At 43.3% G+C, this 23876-nt stretch overlaps 1 protein-coding gene across 1 annotated transcript; it reads right to left on the reverse strand.

Moving 5' to 3' along the window:
• Positions 1 to 4294: 4294 nt before the first annotated feature.
• On the reverse strand, positions 4295 to 22752 carry PSMC1 (proteasome 26S subunit, ATPase 1). The gene is made up of 11 exons (XM_075926726.1): positions 22600 to 22752; positions 20574 to 20627; positions 18902 to 18998; positions 14468 to 14592; positions 13576 to 13761; positions 13179 to 13307; positions 12468 to 12564; positions 10582 to 10771; positions 9500 to 9651; positions 6076 to 6230; positions 4295 to 4592 (listed from the first exon to the last, which is right to left on the reverse strand). Exons 1-11 carry the CDS (start codon positions 22600 to 22602, stop codon positions 4458 to 4460), a joined length of 1323 nt encoding a protein of 440 aa, XP_075782841.1. The 5' UTR covers positions 22603 to 22752; the 3' UTR covers positions 4295 to 4457.
• Positions 22753 to 23876: the final 1124 nt, after the last annotated feature.

The following is a 23876-nucleotide window of genomic DNA, read 5'->3' on the forward strand; positions in this document are numbered from 1 at the left end:
TTAGTAAGAAATACATTTCAAACCAAAATGTTCGTTGTCTGCTCTTTTTTATCATGTCTCAAAAAGGAGATGGTCCACGAAAATGTTTTGATTGGCCTGGTGGTCTGTGGACTGAAACGAGTTGAGAACCACTGGTCTAATGCAAATACTAAAGAGAAGTGTATTTGTGGGATTTTCCCCTCATCTTTCTCCTTTGTTTCTAAACTTGCCCAACTTCCCACCTTCCTATGCAAGGAGTTTCAGCTGTATTTTTTCTAGCCTTGCCCTATGTTGTTAGTAATCTGGGTGGCTTGTGGCCTGCAATGAGCATCAAGTGTAATTATTTGAGCTTTGAAGGAATGCATGGGGGCTGTGCAGAAATTTCAGTGGCACGTGTGCTAGTGATGCAGAAATAGAAAGGACAGCATGTTCTTAACATAGGTTTGTGGCAAAATAATGAAAATACTGTCCTCTCAATAGGAGCCTATATGAGCTGGTTTTCTGCTTCACAGTAAAGACCTCTCAGGTTTTGAACATAACTGTAAATGCCATACATTTCAGGCTTTCCTTCTCTCACACTGGTCTTTCTCCAGTTACATCTCGTTGCTCCCCTTGTCTCCTCCTTTTGGTCTTTGCACCTCTTTCAATGCCATCTCCTATTAGGTGTCCCTTGTTAGAGAAAAGAGATGGGACCTGATTATAATTAATGTAAATGGGATTTTTTTATTGGGGTGCAGAACACTGACCTCGTGATTCCTAGCTCCTGGACGAACTAAATACAACGCGAGCTGTGTAGCATGATGGGGTTTCCCTAAATCTTGATTAAGGATGTAAAAATGTATAAAAATAGTAACCGTGTAACTGGTTCTATCGGTTATACATTTAAATGTATTATCTGGGCATGCAGGGGTAAGGAGGGAAGGGTGCTGGAGGCCTCCTGGCTGTCGGCCCCCAGGGTGCTCCCAGCTCCCACAGGGACTCCCTAGCAGAGTTTAACCCTTAACAGGAATCGATAAAGTATCAGTTTATTAACTACTTAACCGGTTAACCTGTTATATCCCTAATCCAGGTCTATACTAGACTGGAAGGTTGGTGTAAGGTACACAACTACATAAATAATGTAGCTGGAGTCGATGTATCTTAAGCCAAGCTTGGCGCTGTATTCACAGTGAGGGGTCGACAGCAGCTTTTGCTTTCCTTACTCTTTGCAAATGCGAGAAGTAGGGGCACACTGCCAGCATTCAGTTTAGTGTGTCTTTACTAGACCCACTAAAACAAATGCTAGAAGATTGATCTCCAGCACAGCAAGTGGAGACGTGGCCTAAATTTAATCCTCCGCGCCCCCTCCCCCCCCCACCTCTGATGGATCATGTAAAACATGACTTGTAACTAAATGGTTCTGCTGAATGCAAGTACAAAATCTCTCTAAAAATCAGCAAAAATAGTACAAAGGAGCCTTGATATTGCTACCATGGCCTGTTATGTAGAATGGAATGTATGTGTTTATCTGTTACTTTGAAACACATTTCTGAGTTCACCTTTTGTTTGTGTTCACAGAACAGTTACATCTCCTCTGGGTACAATACGGGAATCCCAGTAAGCTTCTGTTGTTCCTTTTTATTCTCTCCAAATTCAGCCAACTAGCACTTTATTGCCTTACGTAAGTGTGCCCTTTGCTCAGACAATTGCACTATACCTTTTTAAACCCTTATTTATTTGTAACAAATGGTTACAATTGGGATTAATCTGACAGATGTATGTAGCAGAGCAAAAAAAATTTTAATAGGCTAGTATTTCAGCATTTTTAACCAGAGCTATGAGTGTCCTTGTTAGAGATGAATGAATGATTCACAATGAATAAATTAGCTAACAAATTTAGCTTCTTTTTCTGGTTGGAGAACATCTTCAGGAAGGAGCTGAGTATATACAGATAGATTACCTTTGAATATCAACTATATTTTATATATGTTTGGCAGATTTGCTGATGCAAGATTTTTACTTCTGTAGACTGAAACTGTTCTTTGTAAATATTCAGTGTTGATCTGTGGGGATTATGTTTGATAAGCCTTTTGGTAATTCTGTTCTCATTGGGTTACTGAACAAGCACTTCTGGCATGAATGTCTGGGTATGTGACTCCAAAGCTAAAAATGTAAGAACTGTCATATTGGGCCTGACCATGGCCAGTATACCATTTCTGACATTGGCCTGTAGCAGAGCGTCAGGGGGAGTGTATGAACAGGGCACTTATGGAATGAACCAACATTGTCCTCCACTCCCCAGCCCCTAGTAGTCAAAGGTTTAGGACTGTACTGAGCATGGGGTTGTGTCTCCCTGGTCATCTGTGCTAATAGCCATTGATATCTTCCATGGAGTTACCCTTTTATTTTTTTAACCCCCTTAAACACTTTTGGCTACCACCACAACCCATGCCAATGAGTTCCACATGTTGACTGTGTGTTGTGTGAAGTACTTCATCTTGTTTGTATTCCATCTGATACCTGTTAATTTAATAAGTATCTCCTGGTTTGTATATTGTGAAAAAAGGTAACTTCTCTGTTAGGGATGTTAAGGACTAGTCGACTATAGTCTGTCAATTAGTTGATATCATACAGGCAGCAAAGGGGAGGCATAGGGTACTTCAAAGCAGTGATGTTTCAAAGGGGCAGCCACTGCACAGCTGATCTACAGCTCAGCTATGCAACACTGCCCTTTTAAAATGCTGAACCCCAGCTGACCTTGGGTTCCAAGTGGCATTTCCCCAGAACCTGGGTCGGTTAGGGAGTCCCAGCTGATCCCAGGTTCTGTTGAAATGCTGCTTGGAACCCGAGGTCAGCTGGGAACTCCCCAGCTGTCCCTGGGCTCCGCAGGCATGCAGCATAGCGTGGATCTCCTGCTGGGAACTCTTGTACATTTCAAAGCAGGCACCTGCATGTAGGCTGGAATCAGCGGATTTCCCACTGGTCCTGGGCTGTATGCAGAGTTCCACATTCTTCCTTTGAAATGTACAAGAGCCCCAGTGGAGGAATGCAAAAGTGTCTATCGACTAGTCGAGTAGTCCATGGAAATTCCATTGACTACTCAACTAGTCAGTTAACCTCAATTTAACATACTTATCCTCCGTTTACTTTTTCCACACCATTCAGGATTTTTGTAGACTTTGATTATACTTTTCCATTGACAGCCCTAACCTTTTTAGTCCCTCCTATTGAAGCTGTTACCTACCCTTTATAACTGTTGTTGGCCTTCTCTGAATCTTTTCCAGGTACATTAGATCCTTTTTGAGATCGGGCAATCAAAGCTGCATGAAGTTTTCAAGATGAGTGTCCCATGGATTTATGTAGTGGTATTGTATCTTGTCTTATCCTTTTCCTAGTAGTTCCTAATGTACCCTTTTGTGGCTGCTGCTGTGCATTGCGTGGAAGTTTTCAGAGAATGATCTATATTTGGTAGCAGCTTATTTGGAACCCATTATTTTGTGTGTACAGTTGGGATTATTTTTTCCAATGTGCATTACTTTAGTACTTTGAATTTCATCTACCATTTTGTTGCCCACTTACCCCGTTTTGGTGAGATCCCTTTGCAGCTCCTTTCAGTCTGCTTTAGACTTAATTATGTGAAGTAATTCTGTGATTGTCTGCAAACTTTGCCTCTTTGTTAATTTTATTTCCATGTTATTGAGTATTTTGAACAGCACTAGTCCCTGTACAGATCCTTGGGAACAAATGGTCAGTTTTCACAATAGAGAGAGAACAGCAGTTTCTTATTTAATCAGTTACCAGTCCATGAGAGGACCTATGATTTTGTCATGAACAAGTCACAGGCAATAAGTAAAATTGACAAATTGGCATCTGGCCCTGATAAAATGGGGAGAAACAGGAAGATTCAGCATTCTGCCCCCACTGTGTGCAGCAGCTGGGAACTACAGCCAGCATCCTGGGAGATGGGCTTAGATGTTCCCTGACCTCAGGTATTCTGGGCCAGATTGACTATGCTCTAGGACACAGGCAGTCTGTGGGCTGGGACTGTGAGACCCCTGATCTAGTCCAATTAGGATGATAAACTAGATTTAAGATTATTATACACAGTACAGGTGGTTTATTCAGGCTGTATATTGTCAGAGGTACTATATAACTGACTAGCTCCAATACTCTGAATTAGATTTGAGTCTTTATATTATGGTTGCTCATAGTAATTAGTGAGTTATATAATGACTGCATGGTAGCTCCTGAGTGACTGCACAAGCCCACAGCTTCCAGGGAACACTGCAAGCCACCAATCTGTAACAGAACAAGTTAAGACACTGAATTAAAAAAATCATTCTGAAACCCGTGTTTTATTTGGAAATAAGTATTTTAGACTTGTAACTAAATACACTCCATTCATCATGCTCGAAGGGAATAACACATTTATGCTGTACTGCTGAGGCCTGTGAAACTTCTGTTGCCATCTCTCATTTTGAAAGTGAGAAGTCCCCAATTTAAAGATAAAGCCCCTCTGGGGTGCCTTCTTGTTTTTTATAGAGAACATTCTCTTTTGATTTTTTGAAGTCTTCATTCGTTACTTTCATTCTGCGTTCCCGCAAAGCCATCAAACCAGCTTCTGTACAAATTGCCTGCCAAAGAGAAAAGTTGATATTGCTAATTCAAACCACATACATTACTAAAGCTTTCAAATATAATTTTCTAGGTGCCAGTGTAAACTGAACACTGGCAAAACCTGCTAATTACGTATATTATTAAGTTGTGAAACTAATAACTCTAGAAATCAATTTCTCTCTACAGCTGTACTGAGTAGTTTTTGTTTCTGATCCAAGCAGTACTTGCATGCTAATAGGAAATCAACTTTTACAATATAACACTTTTCCAAAGAACTAGCTACATTTAGCACAATCCCTAACTCTGATCTACAACAAAACAGAAGGCTACATCTACACTGGCAGCTTCTTGCACAAGTAAATTTACAGTACAGTGTTGGAAAACAGGGCTTCTTCCAGAAGTTATTCATCGCCCCATGAGGAATAAGCCCTCTTGTGCAAGAGGGCAGTGTAGACAGGCAACATGAATTTCTTGTGCAAGAAACCCCTATGGCTAAAATGACCATCAGAGCTTTCTTGCACATCCATGCTGGAACAGTTTTAACAGGAAAAAAGACTGAGGACACCCCACATCAGAATATCCTTTGTGTTAAAAGTTATGAGTGACAATCCCCCAGCTAGCTGTTGTGGAGCTTGCTTAAGGCAACCCAATTGAGTAGGCTAGCTCTGAGCATGCCCAATGGTACTGTCCCACAGTAAAGTTTGGTGGAGAAATGCCTATTTTCCAATGACTACTGCATCATGCTGGGTTTGTGTCTGCAGCCTCATTCCCAAGTACATAGGGTGCAGCAGCAAAGAAGGGACTGATTCAGGCATTTAGAAGACGGTCATTTTTGTGAGTCTAGCCCAGACTTAATTTTTTTCAGACAGCAATACCGATGGTCTCTCTCATGCAGCAATACTCACTGAGGCCTGACAGCTGCATGTGGTTCTTTATTGTGTCTCCTGCAGCTCTTTGTAGTATATATTAAAACACTGGTTTTAATTAAGATGCTTTTATTATGTTAACCAATTATAGTTCTTAAAATCATACTGCGTCAATCATTTGAGAGAGAATATACAAGTAAATGAAACAGTTCATAGTGCTGTGGCTCTTTTGGGTGATGTTGATTGTCTCCTGCAGCACTGAGGTCTGAGTATTGTTATTCTAATTAATGATAAAAGGAGATAAAACAGTAAAAGCTTTGAAAGACTGTCTCTTATAAAAACAAGAAATCTGAGGGCACCTTAAAGACTAAAACACATCAACGAGCTCATCTGAAGAAGTGGGTTTTTTCCCACAAACTCATGATACTAAGTATTTTTGTTAGTCTCTAAGGTGCCACAGGACTACTTATTTTTAAGGTTACAGACTAACACAGCTATCCCTCTGAGAATGACTCTTATAGTCATAGAGAAGGGGCTGCTTATTTGGATCACAGTGTAATGTTAATTCACTCCAGATATTACACCTTTATCATAACTGATGTTTAAAAACTTAATCAGCACTGGTGCACCTTACCTTAATATCTGCACCAGACAGATCATCTTTAGCCATAATGAGCTCATCTAACGTTACGTCATCTGCCAAAGTCATCCTGCTTGTGTGGATCTGAAAGATACGCTTCTTGGTCTTTTCATCTGGTAGTGGGAACTCAATTTTCCTATCAATACGCCCTGTGGGAAGGAAAGGCAGTTAAGAGATTCTGGATTGAATCAGTGAAGTTTGAAGTGCTCTGTCTCCTGAACAAGTACAGAATAAGCTGTTGCTATTTCCCCTATACACTGCCATATTCTCAAAGAAACTGAGGTCAGAGGATAGGTGAGAATATGAACATGGTGTGACAGTTCAATGTTTATGCAGTGTTGCATGCAAGACAAAGTGGACAATTACTGCCCCAGAATGTTTAAATGAGAGAGAACTAGCACTGGCCTGATACGTTCCTATATTTAAGAATTGACAAACTAGTCCATTATCTTGTCTCAAGTCATCTTAAAAGGAAAAATGTAAGAAGCTCACAGTAGTCCTACGTGGGGTAGCTTCCTTAGAGCTTCAAGTATTTGGAAAGTAAGAAGTGGTAGTGGGTTTTTTACAATAGCAGATCTGTGCCCATCTCATCTTTTGTGGCCACTCAGTTTTACATCAGATTTTTTATAATATTTTTCAAGGAAAGAAATAAGAATTGTACCATATAGATCTTCAAAACAAACAAACCAAAACATAACCATCCAGCCCAAACTTCTCCATCTTCTATTATTAAATTCCAACCAAACAGGATAGTTCCTGCATCATATCCTGAGGGTTGCCACATTCAGGCTGACAAAAGGAAGGAAAGCAAGTTAATAAGTAAAAAACTTGCCAGAGAGAACATCCTAACACCCGCTCTTTTCCTGTCTATAACAGGCACCTGGTTAACATAAGTGAAGCTTAATACTTTGAAATGCTTAGACTTATTTTTCAAATTGCTGAATTCCTTTGTATATAAGTATTTTAGTAACCTTAAAATTTACTGGCTTTATCAAAAACAAGCACTTCATGTTGTATTTCCATTACATTAAATGCTTAGTTTTATATTTATTATAAAGCAGCATGCACCAAGGCAGACAGAATGGTAGGTGCCAGGATTTTTGTCTTTGAGCATATATCAGCCCAGAAATTGTGGAACTGGTATTCTATTTTTCAATAATTGTACCAAAAATATGCTTCTGAACTAAAAGGAAGGATAACGATTAGGAAAGACATTCATACCAAAGACATCCTACATGATGGTGGGCTAGATTTACAAAGGAATTTAGGTGTGGTGAGGTTAAGCATCATCACACCTACCTTTTCAGCACCTAGAAAATCACATGGATTCTCAAAGTCTGAGACAGGTGCCTTAGAATAGGATTCACAAAAGCCAGCATGCTAGGCTGCTCCTCTGCAATGGGTAATGCCAGGACAAGTGGTATATCCTCATCCTACCCCTCTCAGTCAGAGTTCAGCACCTAAGTCTGGAGCACAAATAGGCACCTCCCACTGCTTAAGATTCTCAGTGTAAATCTTCTCTTAGCAGCTGGGGCTTAAGCCATTTTGCAAGGAGCTGGGGATGCCAGGACCCCTGCTCATAACTTTTAGCCCAGTGGTCAGGGCACTCTGCTACATCTTAGGTGACTCCTTTGATTCCCCTCCCATTTTTGTCTAAGGGAAAGAAGGGATTCAAACAGGGATTTGCCACCTCTCAGGTGAGTCCCCAACCACTGGATCATGAGTTAATCTGATGTAGGGCTCCCTCATTTTCACCTACTGAAGCTGTTGCAATGTGGATTCTTGCTTTGTTGCAGCCTGCAAAGCTTGGGGCTTTCCCCCACACCCCACTTTAGTGCCCTCCCTATGTGGCTGGAGTGCTAGCACCAGCTCCCTGCTGCTAGGAGAAGGAGTCTTGAGCTTTGCTGCCTGTGTCAAGGCAAGCTGCTAGCTCCCGCTCTGCCTGGTGAGGGGAGGAAGTGACTCTGCACTGCCTTACTGGCTTCATTCCATTGGCTGGGAATCATGGCCAATGAGAGTGGTGATGGGGCAGTACATGCCAGCACAGAATGGCACAGAGCCAGCTGTGTAACTCCCTTAGAGCTGCCCAACGTAGGCGGCCCCAATCACTTGCCCTTTCCCACACACCCTTTTCCATCCAGATTCTACACCCCCAAAGCCCATTCCTGCACACATCCATCTGCCCAAATCCTGCAGCCCCACCTCGATCCCCAGCATCCCCCTCCCACACACTGAACTCCATCTTAGAGAGCCCGAGAAAATCTACTAGCCCCAGGGCCCCACAAGAGACAATCCAGCCCTGAGTGGAAGCTCTGAGACTTGGTGCCCTTCCTCCCCCAAAGGGATGGAGTGTAAAGGGAACCCTGGTGTCCGGAGTTGCATGAATGAGGCGTCGTCGGGGTTTGTTTGGTTTTTTTGCTGCTTATCAGTTGTGAGGTGGGTTTTTCTTCTCTTACTTGTGGTCTCCAACCCAGCAAAGGTTCCCCATCCTTGCTAAACAATCATTATGCTTGTTCTCGCCCTAGCCCAGTGACTCATCATTTATGCCTGGCTGAACAGCCTCAACAGGTGACAGATCCTTCTTTGACTTCCTACAATGATCTATCTAAACTGGACCAAATTGTGGAAAACCCTCCTCTTTTAGGAGAGTCCTTCTTCCTCATGGAAGAGCAGACGCATTCCCTAGACACAGTGGAGTTTTTCTGGGATACCTCCCATAGTCTAGACATAGCCACTTAAGAGGAGTGAACTGAACTAAGGGATATCCCATGAGTACCCTACCCCCTGAACTAAAAAGACAGAGGGAGGTGTCCTCCCCTCCAGCACTTCCAAGTACGAGAGGGGAGCTCACCTATAGGGGCCTGACCTCGAATGCAGGCTGAAAGCCACTCGCTACTTGGGCCCCACAGGCAAGTTAGAAGAAGATAGGTGTTCCTCAGCCTGTTTCAAACATTGATCTGGGGTGTTTGCAACTGGATGTTTAGAGGAAGGCTGCTGCATTGCACATGAGTATAGGCAGAAATGCAGGGAACTTTTACTATGAAAAGTTAAGTGCTTATAGTGTTCTGGGGCAATTTAGCAGGGTTTCTGTTAATCCCAGTGGGATTTAATTTGGGGATTTAGGCCCCTGCAGGGGTGAATAGGCACCTAAGTTCTTTTGTGACTCTAGCCCTTATTCATTATGTCTCAGCTCCCCATCTGAAAAAAGGAATATCACTTCCCTACTACAGGTGGGTGTTTTCAAGAGGACTGTTTTCAGGAGAACTGGTGCTTTTGTACTGCTAAATCAAGATTCCTTCTAAGACATAAAATGATTATAAAGTGTATGAAAGCTTTCTATAAAAGGCAGCAGAAATCAAATTCAGTACCTAGCACAAAGTTTTTTGGAGGAAATGCGACATCATAAAAAGTCTCTTACCTGGTCTGATTAAGGCTGGATCCAATGTTTCTATTCTGTTTGTGGCCATGATAACTTTCACATCCCCACGGGAGTCAAACCCATCCAATTGGTTCAGCAACTCCAGCATTGTACGCTGTATCTCTCTTTCACCGCCAGAATTTGAGTCATATCTTTGAGGAAGGCCAAGAGAAAGAAATGTAACCAAACCAATAAGTATGAAAGTGGAAATGCATACATCCCAAAAATGTGTAAATATATTCTCCTATTTCTAACACTTGGATTTTTAGGGTGATAATGGGCTGCTTTAAGGACACCTTAAGCTGTGAAGTATGTCAGTCCCAATTAAACCTTGCTGCATCTTTAAAACAGTACATCCCAGATGCAAGTTGACATTAGTTCAGTGTGACATAACGGCTCACTCACGTGGATCAATTTTATTGATTTCTACAGTGAAGAGTATTACAATAAAAAATTATATAAAAGTTCTGGAAAGTTACTGTGCACTGATTTTTACCATAATGCTCCCACGCAGTTAGTTATTTTAAATTTATCAAAATTTAAAAAGCAGATTTATAGAGCCCAGTATGGATACAAAATTTATATCCGCATCCACAAAAATGAACAGTGGATATCTGCAGATGCGGATACCAGTGGATATAAAGGAAATATCTACAGATTTTCAGGGCTCTACAGATTTATATAAATAAAGACAACAGAAAAATACATTTAAGTAATAAAATGTAGTACTCCGCTAATGCTGGAGACACAATGAACTTATTTGTTACTCAAGCCAGCTTTTCCTGGTTAAAAGTGATTCATCATTACTATAGTTGGCCTGTTAGGCGCTGCTCCAGCAACAGCTAATTTTTGGCATATTTTTTACATACACACACAAAAAAAATGTAGAGTTTTGTAGAAATTCAAATTTTACTGTCAAAAATGTAAATTTTATATTAAAAATAATGTAATATTAAAATGTCAGTGTTGAATTTGTCCTTTCATCACTAACTCACACAAAAAGAAATGTTTCAGATAACTTCTGTATTGTTCTTGGCAAAATTACTGTATTCAGCATTGGAAACTTGAATTCAATACACTACCTCTTTGTACCAATGGCGTCTATTTCATCAATAAAGACGATTGATGGAGCATGCTCCTCAGCTACACGGAACAATTCACGCACAAGCTTTGGTCCGTCACCTAGGTACTTCTGAATAAGCTCAGAGCCAACAACTCTCAGAAAGGTTGCTGAGGTCTGGTTTGCCACTGCTTTGGCTAGTAACGTTTTACCTATTATCAATTGTAAAGAAACACTGCAGTGAGTTTGCAGTAATAGTTATTAACATTAAGAAAAAATGCTCATGAAATACAGAACAGGGCTGAGGTACCAAGTATAATTACATTAAAATTATAACTCAACAACTAAGATTACAACGCTGAGTGCCACAGTGCTTAACTTTTAGGTGCCTAGAAAAATCACAGAAACAACACTGCGATCCACAATGACTGAGTTAGGCACACAGATTTCCTAAGCAATCAGTAAACAGGACTATGTAGTACTTTAAAGACTAACAAGATGGTTTATTAGGTGATGAGCTTTCGTGGGCCAGACCCACTTCCTCAGATCAAATAGTGGAAGAAAGTTGTCACGACCATATATACCAAAGGATACAATCAAAAAAATGAACACATATGAAAAGGACAAATCGAATTTCAGAACAGAGGCAGGATTAGGGGGGGGGGGGGGGTGTAAATGTCTGTGAGCTAATGATATTAGAGGTGATAATTGGGGAAACTATCTTTGTAATGGGTAAGATAATTAGCATCTTTGTTGAGACCTAGGTGTAAAGTGCCAAATTTAAGCATGAATGACAGTTCAGAGGATTCTCTTTCAAGTCTGGTGTTAAAATGTCTTTGAAGCAGGATGCAGGTAGTTAAGTCCTCGAGACAATGCTCTTTCTGGTTGAAATGGCAAGAAACTTTTTTCTTTGTGATCCTGTCTAATATCTGTTTTATGTGCATTGATTCTTTGATTTGTTTTTTTCATATGTGTTCATTTTTTTAATTGTATCCTTTGGTGTATATATGGTCATGCCAATTTTCTTCCACTATTTGATCCGAGGAAGTGGGTCTGGCCCACGAAAGCTCATCACCTAATAAACCATCTTGTTAGTCTTTAAAGTGCTACGTAGTCCTGTTTTTTGTTTTAGCTAGACCAGACTAACAAGGCTACATTTCTATTACTATTCTAAGCAATCAATGTGAGGGTTAGGTGCCTTAAAACATTATCTAAAGAAGCCAACATGCTAGGCAGCTCCATGCTAGGGGAGGATCCTGAAGGCAGGCATCTACCTCTGTTTAGTGAGCCATGAAAGATGACCTGCCATGTTGAGTCAAACAGCTAAAACATTTCTTGCGGGACATGACTGGTGCAGGGCTACCATACCCTCAGCCTCACACATCCCAAGTGAGTGTCTTAACTACTGCACTGCATAGTCAGTTTCTCTCTCTTTCTGGCCCAATGCCTATTTATTTATCCACAGAGGAACAGTCACTGGGCCAGGGACAGAGTGAGAATTACTTTAAGTCCAGTAGTCTAGGGATCCACATGGGAGATGTGAGATGTAGGGCTAGTCATTTATCCACAACAGTATAGCTTCAACTACAGAAACCCCACATCAGAATATCCCATAGCTCAGAAAACAGAGCATTTTTCTGTGAGATGGGAGACCCTGTTCAAATCCTCTCTCCAGCAGATGGGGGAACTAAACCTATCTTTGACACCCCCCAGTGAGGGCTCTAACCATTGGACTAATGTTTAAGGCAGGCACCTCCTCCTTCTCTAGGAAGGCTCTGAACAGGGCCCAACTGAGGTGGTGGCCTCTGAAAAATGCCTACTAAAATGGGCTGGCTACACATGGGACTTAGGTGGATGAACACCAATCACTCTAGAGCTAATGCGGGAGATTACTGTTATGTAGGATACCTGTCCCAGGTGGGCCATACAGAATTACTCCTTTGGGTGGCTTTATACCCATCTCTTCGTAATATTCAGGATGGGTGAGAGGAAGTTCCACAGATTCCTATATCGTAAAAACAAGTATTAAAGCATTTTACAAATACTAATTAATCCACACAACAGTCACTTGAAGTAATTGATTATTACTGCCCCCATTTTAGAAATGAAAACACTTAAGGCTGAAAGAGTGCCCAACCACATGCCAGATGACAAGTCAACATCAGAGCTTAATTCAGGAATTCTTGATTCTTAACCCAGTGTGCAGAGCGCTAGAGGATTACTGAACAAGAGAAATCTGGTTTCCTCAATGTTTAATTACCAAATATTAAGATCAACATTTTCAAAAGTCACTAGTACAAGTGACTCAAGTTGGGCACCCAAAATACAAGTGCCTATTGCAGAGGGCACAGATTCAGCACTTTCTAAAAATCAGGTCTCTTTAAAGCAAGGTAAAATAGAGGATACCCAAAATCATTATCACTTTTGAAAATCTTGATAATTGTAAAAAATTGCTAAAGCTAAGAATTTTAAATGTACAAAATCCCAGCACTCTCAATGCTATCTTGGGTTTCACAGCAACTGTGGCAGTTAAGGCACAAGTTTTTGACTATCATATAATATATCTTCCTGATAATAGGTGCCGAAAGAGCTCTGCTTTTTAGTTAGACTTGTGAATACCTTAATTTCTTGAATCTGGTTGTCAAGGCCACCAATGTCAGCATAAGTCTCCTGAGGGGCTTTCTCCACTTTCATTACGGTAACTAAAGGATCTGTGTCATCCATCAGGACTCCTATAACAGCATGAACCTAGTGCAAATAGTATTCCAATATCAAATATTAGTAAAATATAATTGATTAAAATGATTTCAGTAAATTTCATGCTATTTTACTAAAGATAAAACAAAAAGCTACACATGAATCCACAAATAAGTGCGCTATATGTTCACACAATGACATGGAACACAAAATACCTATCCTCAGACCTCACATTATTATACTTGTGTAACAGATACCAAAAACAATGGGGTACTGGAACATGCGCAACACTCCAACTTCATATGATGAGACCACTTACCTTATGATTAAGCAAAACAGAGCAACCTGGTTCTAGGAGATCTTTGTCCACAAAAGACAGAATACTGACATAGTGCTCAGATCCCACTGATGTAGACACTATAGCGTGATTGTCATCAATGATCTCCTCCAGGGTACCTACAGACATTGGGGTTCCTCTCAGATCGTCCACCTTTGATCTCTCTTCCTGCAAGAAACAAGCAATAATAAAGTACTAAACCCAGAAACAAAAAATTAGCTTCTGCAAAACACGTATTATACTGCTTTAAACATATACACTAAAGCAAGAACAACTACCTGTGAGAGAAAAACATGATTTTTTTTTTACAACTATTTGAAGAAAAAAGTTTTTTCTGCCCTATGTGATGTGGTATGAATCCCATGGTCCTTTCCCAAAGCAAAGAAGGATAGGAGCTCTCTTTTTGGGGGGGCAGCCAAGAAGCTAAATCACTTGTTTAATCTCATTTTACTTTATGCTTCTGTCTCTTACCCTATAAGAATGTATATGTATTTAGCGCATTCCTTCCCTCCTTTGCTGGCTGACCACCTTAGGAGTTCTACCTTCAGAGACTCACTAAGCAAAACCATATGCCTCACCTGTAATAAACTGTACCCATATTCAACTCACTAGCCCAATCCCTAATACTCCCAAAAGTAAAGTCCTCTATCCTCTGTTCTTCAACTAGGAGGAGCTCAGTAAGGAGACTACACATTCTATGCTTTATTAAATGTAAATTAAATAAATATTAAATATTTAGCCTGTCTAAAGTTCAGTGTCTATTTCCAAGTCTTGTGCATCTACTAATTTATATTGCTTACTATTTTACTTGTGAAGATCTAGGTTAGTAATATCTCAGCTTTAATAACAGTATAATAATTGCCTCTAGACTTACCTCTTGCTTTTCTTCCAAAGGTTTCATCTGTTCCTGATTTCTGATAAATTCTTCCTCCATAAGGAGGTAGTCTTTTATTCGCTCTAATTTCAACAATTTGAGTCTGCACTGTGTGTGAGGTGTCACTGTAATGAAGAAAGTAGAATCACTGTATATATGACTTTCATTTAAATATGGTTTACATTATTCAATAGTTGGCTGCTAGTAATTGTTGGCCAAATTGCTATCAACAGGCCAGTCTGAATCATTACCCCTGGGCCTGTAAACTAAGAAATCCACCAATAAAACTTTTCAAATTACTAGTTATTTAAGTGAAAGTTTCTAACCAGATTTTCTTTCAAATGTCATAATTACCTTCCACCACAACAGTCTCTGCAGCTTGGCATGTGTTTGAAGTACTTTTTAGGGAATGCTATAGACCACAAGCATCTCTCACACACACTCACACTCACACACCAAATTGTTTTAGCAGGCTATCCAGAAGCCAGGCTCATGCTGGGTTCAGGACCTCCCCCCACTGTGGCTCTGCATTTAAAGCGTATTAGGAGCCAGGTAGCCAGGCTCAGTTCCAGCTCCAGGACTGGGAGCTCAGACCCACCCTAGACAGGGGCAGTTGCCACCCCGCACTGCTGCCTCTTTATCAGAGGCAGCAGCACTGGATGACAGGCACCCGGTCCGCAAGGGGAGCTGGTTTTTAAACCGGCTCCCCTCACAGACCAGCTCCCTCCTGGCAGTCCATGTTACTACCTCTGATACAGTGGCTGCTGGCCCCACCTGTGGGGGACTATAGAATAGTCGACTAACCGATAAGAATTCATGAGGTTACTCAACTATTCAATTAACCGATATTTAACTTCCCTACTACTTTTCTATAAATCTACCTAACCACTATACAGGGTCTTCAATGGCACATCAACAGATGAGTCAATACTCCCAGAATCTAACAGGCTAGGCAAGGGGCTGTATGTATAGTTGGGTTATTTTCTCCAAAGTGCATTACTTTACACTTATCCACATTAAATTTCATTTGCCATTTTGTTGCCCAGTCACTCAGTTTGGTGAGATCTTTTTGAAGTTCTTCACAGTCTGCTTCTGTCTTGACTATCCTAAACAGTTTGGTATCATCCACAAACTTTACCACCTCACTGCTTACCCCTTTCTCCAGATCATTTATGAATAAGTTGAACAGGATTGGTCCCAGGACTGACCCTTGGGGGACATCACTAGTTACCCCTCTCCATTCTGAAAATTTACCATTTATTCCTACCCTTTGTTTCCTGTCTTTTAACCAGTTCTCAATTCACAAAAGGACCTTCCCTCTTATCCCATGGCAATGTAATTTACACAGGAGCCTTTGGGACCGTGTTAAAGGCTTTCTGAAAATCTAAGCATACTGTATCTACTGGATCCCCCTTGTCTGCATGTTTGTTAACCCCTTCAACGAATTCTAATAGATTAGTAAGACAGGATTTCCCTTTACAGGAACCATGTTGACTTTTGTCCAACAAATTATGTTCTTCTACGCTCACATAAAACAAAGCAAATCTAAATGCAAAAAAATAGATGTTAAGGACTATGAGTAAGCACCTTCCCCACAACGCTGCAAAATTTAATACTGTATCTCTTATGAGTTCATCTGTTCAGATCCTCTGTAAGGGTATGTCTACACTACAAAGTTAATTCGAAACAGCAGCAGTTATTTTGAATTAACTTTAATAGTGTCTACACAGCCAAACCACTATTTCAAAATAAATTGGAAATAGTGGAGCCCTTATTTCGAATTTGGTAAACCTCATTCTACGAGGAGTAACACCAAATTCAAAATAGCTATTTCGAATTAAGTGCTGTGTAGACACTTAATTTGAAATAGGGGGCCTCCAGCCCTTCCCAGAGAGCCCTGGTGGCCACTCTGGACACAACCAGGAAAACTTACTCTCCTCCCCCCAGCCCCGGAGCCATTAAAGGGGTAGACCCTGGCCACAATTCCTGTGCCAGCTTCAAGCCTGCCAGCCCAGAGTCAGCAGTGGCCACCAGGGCCCCTGACCCAGTGACCCCAAAACATGAGCCAGCAAGCCACTGGCAGCCAGCCCTCCATCACTCCCCAGGAGCAGTCTGCCAGCTCCCAGGAGCCTGAGAAGGCAGGCATCTTCCTGGTCCACGGTGGAGACCATGGACTTTAATCAGCTTTGGGGCGGGGGGGGGGGGGGGGGATACTCCCAACATCCATGATCTCTGCACTAGATGGAGGAATGCAGTCGTCTATGGCAGGATAGCTGCCAGGCTGGCCACCAAAGGCCACATGCGAACCCAGGAGCGGGTTAGCATGTAAGCCAAATTGGTCCAGTGAGACCCCAACCCTGAGCTTCCCCTCCCCCTTCTTCCCCTTGCTTCCCCCTTCCAGCTCCCTCCTCCCATGTTTCCCCCTCTCCTTTTCCCCTCTCCCACCTCCTTTTCCCAGTCTCTCGAGAGGTTCATCCCACCTCCCGTTTTGTTCAATAAACCCAGTTTCTGTTTTTGAATAGACGTGTCTTTTATTTGACATCAGGAAGGGGGGCTAGGGAGGGCTTAGTAGAAGGACGTGAGGGAGGAATGGGGCACGAGCCCCTGGTGGGGAGGACTGGGGAGGCTCCGAGGGCTCCTTGGGGTGGACACTCTCCCTCAAGGCCACCTGGATCCTGACAGACCCCTGATGGACCCCCCCCAGATGGCAGCCTGCAGCAAGCGCAGCTGGGCTGATGGCAACGACCCCACGAGATGCACCGGCGTGCCCAGGGGCAGCTCTAGCTCCATGTGGCCAAGTGCTGTGATGTCCTAAGTTTGGGCACTCAGGGTACTGCAAGATAGGGATGCTTTGCTGTCACTCATCAAGGTAGACAAGCAAGCGGGGAACCCTGAGAACTGTCTGTCCGGGGTGGGGGTAGGGTCCCTTTAAGCACGGAGCTCAGTTAGCCTCAGGCAGCAGCCCCACACACTAAGTCCTAACCTGATGCCCTGTCGGCACTGGTTCCGGCCAGCCTTAACTTTGGTTCAGGGTCCACTCAGTGTGGACGTGCTATTTCGAAATAGTTTTTGTGTATAGATGTGTTATTTCCAATTAGCTTAATTCAAATTAAAAAAAAAATTCAAATTAAGTTAATTCAAATTAGTGTAGGGCTACGTCTACACTGGCCCCTTTTCCGGAAGGGGCATGTTAATTTCAGCTATCGTAATAGGGAAATCCGCGGGGGATTTAAATATCCCCTGCGGCATTTAAATAAAAATGTCCGCCGCTTTTTTCCGGCTTTTCTAAAAGCCGGAAAAAAGCGGCGGACATTTTTATTTAAATGCCGCGGGGGATATTTAAATCCCCCGCGGATTTCCCTATTACGATAGCTGAAATTAACATGCCCCTTCCGGAAAAGGGGCCATTGTAGACGTAGCCTAGTAGTGTAGACATACCCTAACAGTTAAATACCAGCTATACAACAGTCCATTTGTCTGCTATGTATGTGTGTCACTGTCCTACTACTAGACAGAATCTGAAATCCAAACATATGTGCACATTTTACAGAGTAAATCCTTCTGGTCTTATACAAGACCAGATTGCCGCTAATTCAGATGAATACAAGACTTATTTTTGTTGCCAAAGTCTTTTCTGTCTGGTAAACCACTTCCCAGCTCCTAAATGCATGAGATTGCCAGTCACTGACTGCAGCGTTAGGTAAAAAGTATTTCATATTATTCACAGGGTCTTCCCCACTTCTCATTTTAGACATTTTGTTTTGAGTGCAAACCCCTTCCAGGGTATGCCTCTAATAGGGGCCCACCCCAGATTGACAGAGTTGCAGGAACCTGCACTTGACCAAACCAGGGAACCTGTGGGAGGTGAGTGCTGACCCTGTTATAGCCCTAATCAGCAGCCCTCAGAAAAAATATTAAGAATTAACGGAGATAATTTTTAATAACCTTAACCAAACAACAGTCAAACTGTTTCTAATAAAATCTTTACAGTGTTACCTTTGGTTTACAATTTAGTCATTTGAGTTTTAGGCCTAATCCTGCAGTAAATTATGCACTATGCACTCTACACCCTGATGGAGCTTGTGGCAGGATCGGAACCCTAGATTAGAAATGTAAAAGCTCCACAGGCCCCAATAAAGCAGCCCCTGTTTGTGGTGGGCCCGCTGGCTGTCCCTTCTTTCCTTGCAGGTTACATGCTGGCTCACCTGGTGCAAGCCTGGTGGGGGCTGCCAAACCTACTTTCAGGGAGCCTTTGCTGTGGGCTCTGCAGTATAAAGCTTTTTTAAGCATTATACTGCAGAGTCCACAGCACATGTAGTCATGATTTTTAGTCTCTACACAGTTACACTTTTTAATACATTTTTACATCTCTACCCTACATCCCACAATATTATAAGAGCCTTGTGAGATTGTGTTTATTTCTCCTACACTTACCCAGTGGGAGTTTGCTGGCTGCATCTGGTCCCTTTGTTTTCTTCTTCTTTTTCCCCACTCTAGTTGGAACTGGGGGTTCATATTTCTTCTTCTTATCCTTTTAAGCAAAAAAAGACAAGCACCCTCCCAAATCAGAGCTGCTATTACAAGAACAAGCCACAGAAATCCACCACAGTGCCAAACTTAAAAAGAACTAAATCTGACAGTTGAATGACAATGCAAAAAAGGAGAAGGGGGGGGTGGGAGGGAAGGGAAGAGGCATGCCCTTTCACCTTCCCTTATGATGTATAACATAGAGGGAGGCTTTAAATAGCATTTTTCCTGCTTACTTCTGATGAAGGACTTTGCTAATTTTTTGGAGAACTAGAAATCTGATGTCATGGGAGGTTAAACTGTAAATCTTCTAGGTCCCTACAAGTGAGGCTTAAGAGAGAGAGAGAGGAGGTGAACTCTCAAGCCTCATCTACATTAGAGACTCCACCACTGCTCTCCGTACTGGTATGATAGTGTAAATTGTAGCCTGGGAAAGCATTCACACTAGCCATCCAATTTCATATAGCGCACTGCTCCTACAGTCAGAATAGATCACTCTGCTTTGTTGCATCAGCACAGCACTGCAGAGACTTATCTCAGTGTTATTTTATGTCATAAAGGAGCAGTCAGTCTTATACTTTGTTTACAGTTTAATCTACATCCAAATTTATTAAACTCAGCTGTCAATTTGTATGCTTATACATTTGCCTGCATAAACAGAATTCTAGCTCACAGGAACTATTTTCTCTTCCTAAGACACAAGAAAAAGAGCAACATTAGCTGGATTTTTAAAAATGAATATGCACCCATGAGCCCCAACATATGCACATAATTGCTGATTCCAAAATCTGCAGGCAGATACCTGATTTGCAAAGTCAATTTCTTTTTGATCTAAGGATGTTAAGGACTAGTCGACTATCCGATAAGCAAATGCTTACTGGACAGTCCAGTCGACTAGTCGATCCCCCGCCCCTTGCTGCTTCTATCAGACAGAGGCAGAAAAAAGGGTGGCATTTCTAAGGCATGTTCAAGGCATTTCTAAGTGGCAGTGCCGCACGGAGTCCCAAGCTGACACTGGCTCCGCGGGGCACTGGGCTCCATGTGTCGCTGCCGGTTTGAAATGCCCAAGCTGCTGAATGGGGGCCTAGGAGATTTAAGCAAAGGACAAATGTTAGGGGTTTTTTGTACAAGGAACAAAACATTAGTTTTAAAACCCACTGATGAACACATTGGAAGTAATCATGCAGTTCACCCTATGAAAAGAGGACAATTACATTTTTTATTAACATAAGAACAGCCGTACTGGGTCAGACCAAAGGTCCATCTAGCCCAGTATCCTGTCTGCCAACAATGGCAAGCACCAGGTGCCCCAGAGAGGGTGGACCGAAGACAATGATCAAGCGATTTGTCTCCTGCCATCCCTCTCCAGCCTCTGACAGACAGAGGCCAAGGACACCATTTTATCCCCTGGCTAATAGCCTTTTATGGACCTAACCTCCATGAAATTATCTAGCTTCTCTTTAAACTCAATTATAGTTCTAGCCTTCACAGCCTCCTCTGGCAAGGAGTTCCACAGGTTGACTACACGCTATGTGAAGAAGAACTTTCTTTTATTAGTTTTAAACCTAGTATTACTTACCTTGTCATCCTTCTTGCCACCCCCAGGACCATGTCCACCACTCTGACTTTGACCCTAAAGGAATACAAAGATAACACCCAAATGAATGCAAGCACACTATTTGTAACAAGAACTCTACAAATCTTGAAAGATTTAGACTCTTGCCAAAAGAATATGTATTAGATACCTCTAAACAAACTGCTGGTAAATCCTAGAATAAATCAATCTTCTCAAGCAGGAGAGTTAATGAAGTAAATTGAAGATTGGACTGACCAAAGGGTAACGAAGATTACTTCAACAGCTATGTTTGGAACTCATACAGCATTCTGCTATCTTTGTGCATAGTGAACTAAGTATGCCAGGAATATGACAGTCCCCTATTTCTAAGGCCTGTAAACCACTGACTTGTCAATAATACAACTAATCACATAAAACTAGTGTACTAAAGATGTGTACTTTTGTAAAACTCAGCATAAATCACCAGTTTCCACAAAAGCACAAGGAGGGGGTGAGGGGGGGGATTACTCAAGCCTCAATGCTGAAGTGGGGAATCCAGCACCCATTGCTCATAGTGACTGGAAGCTTCCTGGGTCTGGTGCTGTCCACAGCATCAGGGAGCTGCCAGGGTTGCCCCCTGACAGCTCCAAATCACCATCCCATGACTGGAAAACATCACAGAGATCTCTGAAAGTCACAGAATTTGACATTATCTTACCCTTCACAGACACAAAATATTTATTAAACAAACTATGTTAAGTCCACAGGTTTTTACAGGACACTTCATGTTTTTAGTGAGTCAGACTATAAAATGGGTTAGCTTTTGCTTATAATTTAAGGCAACAAAACTATAAAGCTATGTATTTTTAATTGTACATTGTATGCTTAATACACTGTTGTCAGCTCTTGGGGTTTTAGGTGATTTTCTTAAAGCACCAGCTACTAGAGTCATATGACTCAACTAGAGTCATCTCAGCTGCCATTTACAAAAAAATAGGTTTCAAGACCTCACGATCGTGAACAAAAATCTGAAAATGTGACTCAAGTGTTGACTTTAGGCTCCAACACTATGAAGCATATACAAAACTGCAATAAAATTTAATTTAAAATTCTTGAGCTTTTTAAAGCACTTGTGATTTTTGAACACTTTGCCTTGGCAATACCCTCCACACCAGTGGTCCCCAACATGGTGTCTGTGAGCACCATGGCTCCTACTGGGGCATTTATGTGTGCCCTCCTAGTGACCAGGGCCGACCTGAGCCATTCTTGCGCCCCGGGCACCCAGCGCATGCGGGGCGCCCACCCCGGGTGCGTGGCACATGTGCGGCGCCACCCCCAAGCGCCTGGCAGCCCCAAAAGGTTGGAGAACACTGCTCCACAGCGTCATTCAATATGTCATAAGCAGATCTCAAAGTGCCGTGTCAGAATTAGCTATTTTTAGTATTTAAACAGATTAATAAACGAACTGGGGGGTGTGCAAAAGGTGACATGACCTAGCACCAGCTGAGTTTGTTTTTTTCTCCATTTTGCTAAATGCCAGGCCGGCAGACAGGCGAATAAGAAGGGGAATCTTTTCCGTCTCCTTATGGGGTCGCGGATACCTTAGGCAGGCAGCTTGTGGCCTTGCGATGGCAGGTTTGCCATTCCCACCCGCTCGGATTTCTCCCGCGCCTTCTAGCCGCGCAGGTCCGGCTGGTCTGCGGGCAGGTCGGGGGTCTGCCCCCGGCCCCTTGGGAAGGCCCTTGCCGGGACAGCACTGTACAGGGGAGAAGTGAGTCTGCCCCCGAGATGGGTAAAGAGCCCCCCTGCGCCCTCCTCGCTCCCCCCTCCCGGCCAGGCCCCGCCCCGCTCCAGCCCCTCGCTCCTGGCCAGGAGGGACGAAGCGGCCCTAGCGGGGGATGGGCGATGACTCCGCATAATCCGGGCCGGCAGGGAGGGGAGCCAGGCCCCGCAGGCAGCGCCGCTCTCCAGACTCCCCCGCGTCCCTCGGTCTCCTGTCGGCAGCCCCGGGTTAGCGCTGGCGGAGAAACGGGGCGCAGCGCTCACTCACCATCCTGCGCCCACCAACCGAAGCGTCGCGGTGTACGGGAGCCGAGAGGGGACAGACAAGCCACCGGAGGCGGGGCCGCTACGGAGCCATGGAAGGGCCAAACGCGACAGCGGACAGAGCGAGAGGGCGGGGCCTGAGCGTGAGGCGGAAGGCAGGGGATGGGAACAGGAAGCCTGCGCCCAAAGCTGCGGACGAAGGGCGGGTTGGAGCGGTGCGAGCGGCCGGCCACGTGACGCGAGGCACGCTCTTAATGACGCGAGGCGGTGGTGGCCGTAGCAGAGCAGCTCGTGCTGCGCGTCGCGTGGGTGTTTCCTGAAGGGCCGCTCCCGGCCGCGCGCGGTCCCTTGGCCGCATTCGCCACTGCCCGGCAGCCGGCCAGCGCTCGGGATTGCGTCCGCGGGGTTAAATCCCTGGCCGTGCTCCCTGCTCCTGCATCGTTCTTGCCACAGCAGTGCACAGGCGAAGCTGTAGAGGGCTCTGTGTAACTAAAGTTCGCTATGATGCCAAAGAGCAGGAACCAAGTTCAGGCGTGGTGCAAGCAGGCACCAGAACTCTAGACCCCGGTGGAGCTGTGCTCGCTTACACCAGGGCTGTAACCTGAATCAATTCACTTGCCACACCACCGATGTAATAATTGGGCCTGCAAATTTATCCTATTCGAATTTGAAGTTTGATTGTAAGATGTGAGTGAAAATGCATAAAGTGTAAGAATGAAATTTATTGTTACAACAGGCAAGGTGTACAAGGGAGAGAGATGGAATCACCCAAACAAAAAGGCTACTGTAGCTCAAAAATTGCAATAAAGTCATGCCTGGTAAGCTAGAAAAGTTGAGAAATGGAACTCAATCAAAGTTGATGTATTGGAAGTTAGGCCTAGTTGCTGAGCAAAATAACGAGTGCCTTTTTTTTAAATAAAAAGGGAGGTATGGGAATTTGAGTCCAATGTTTTCTCTAATTTTCCCCAGAATTAATTTTGTTTTATGAACTAAAATTCATGTGGTAAGGGTGGGGCTGAGAGTTTAGAATGTGGGAGGGGGTTCCACGATAGAGCAGAGGGTGGGGTGGTTTGTGTGGGAGTGAGGTCTCTGCCTGGGGGTGCAGTTTCTGGGATGAGACTGGGATGAGGAGTTTGTGGTTCAGGAGTGAGCTGTAGGGCTACAGTGTGGAGAGAAGACCCTCCTCCCAGCTCTCCTTGCAAAACCACCTGGGTTGGAGGGGGGAGTAGGGGAAATATCACATGGGCTGGATTCATGCCGCAGTAGGGGTGCCCTGGCTTG

This window comes from Pelodiscus sinensis, chromosome 4 (assembly GCF_049634645.1).
Source record: "Pelodiscus sinensis isolate JC-2024 chromosome 4, ASM4963464v1, whole genome shotgun sequence".
Taxonomy (NCBI): domain Eukaryota; kingdom Metazoa; phylum Chordata; order Testudines; family Trionychidae; genus Pelodiscus; species Pelodiscus sinensis.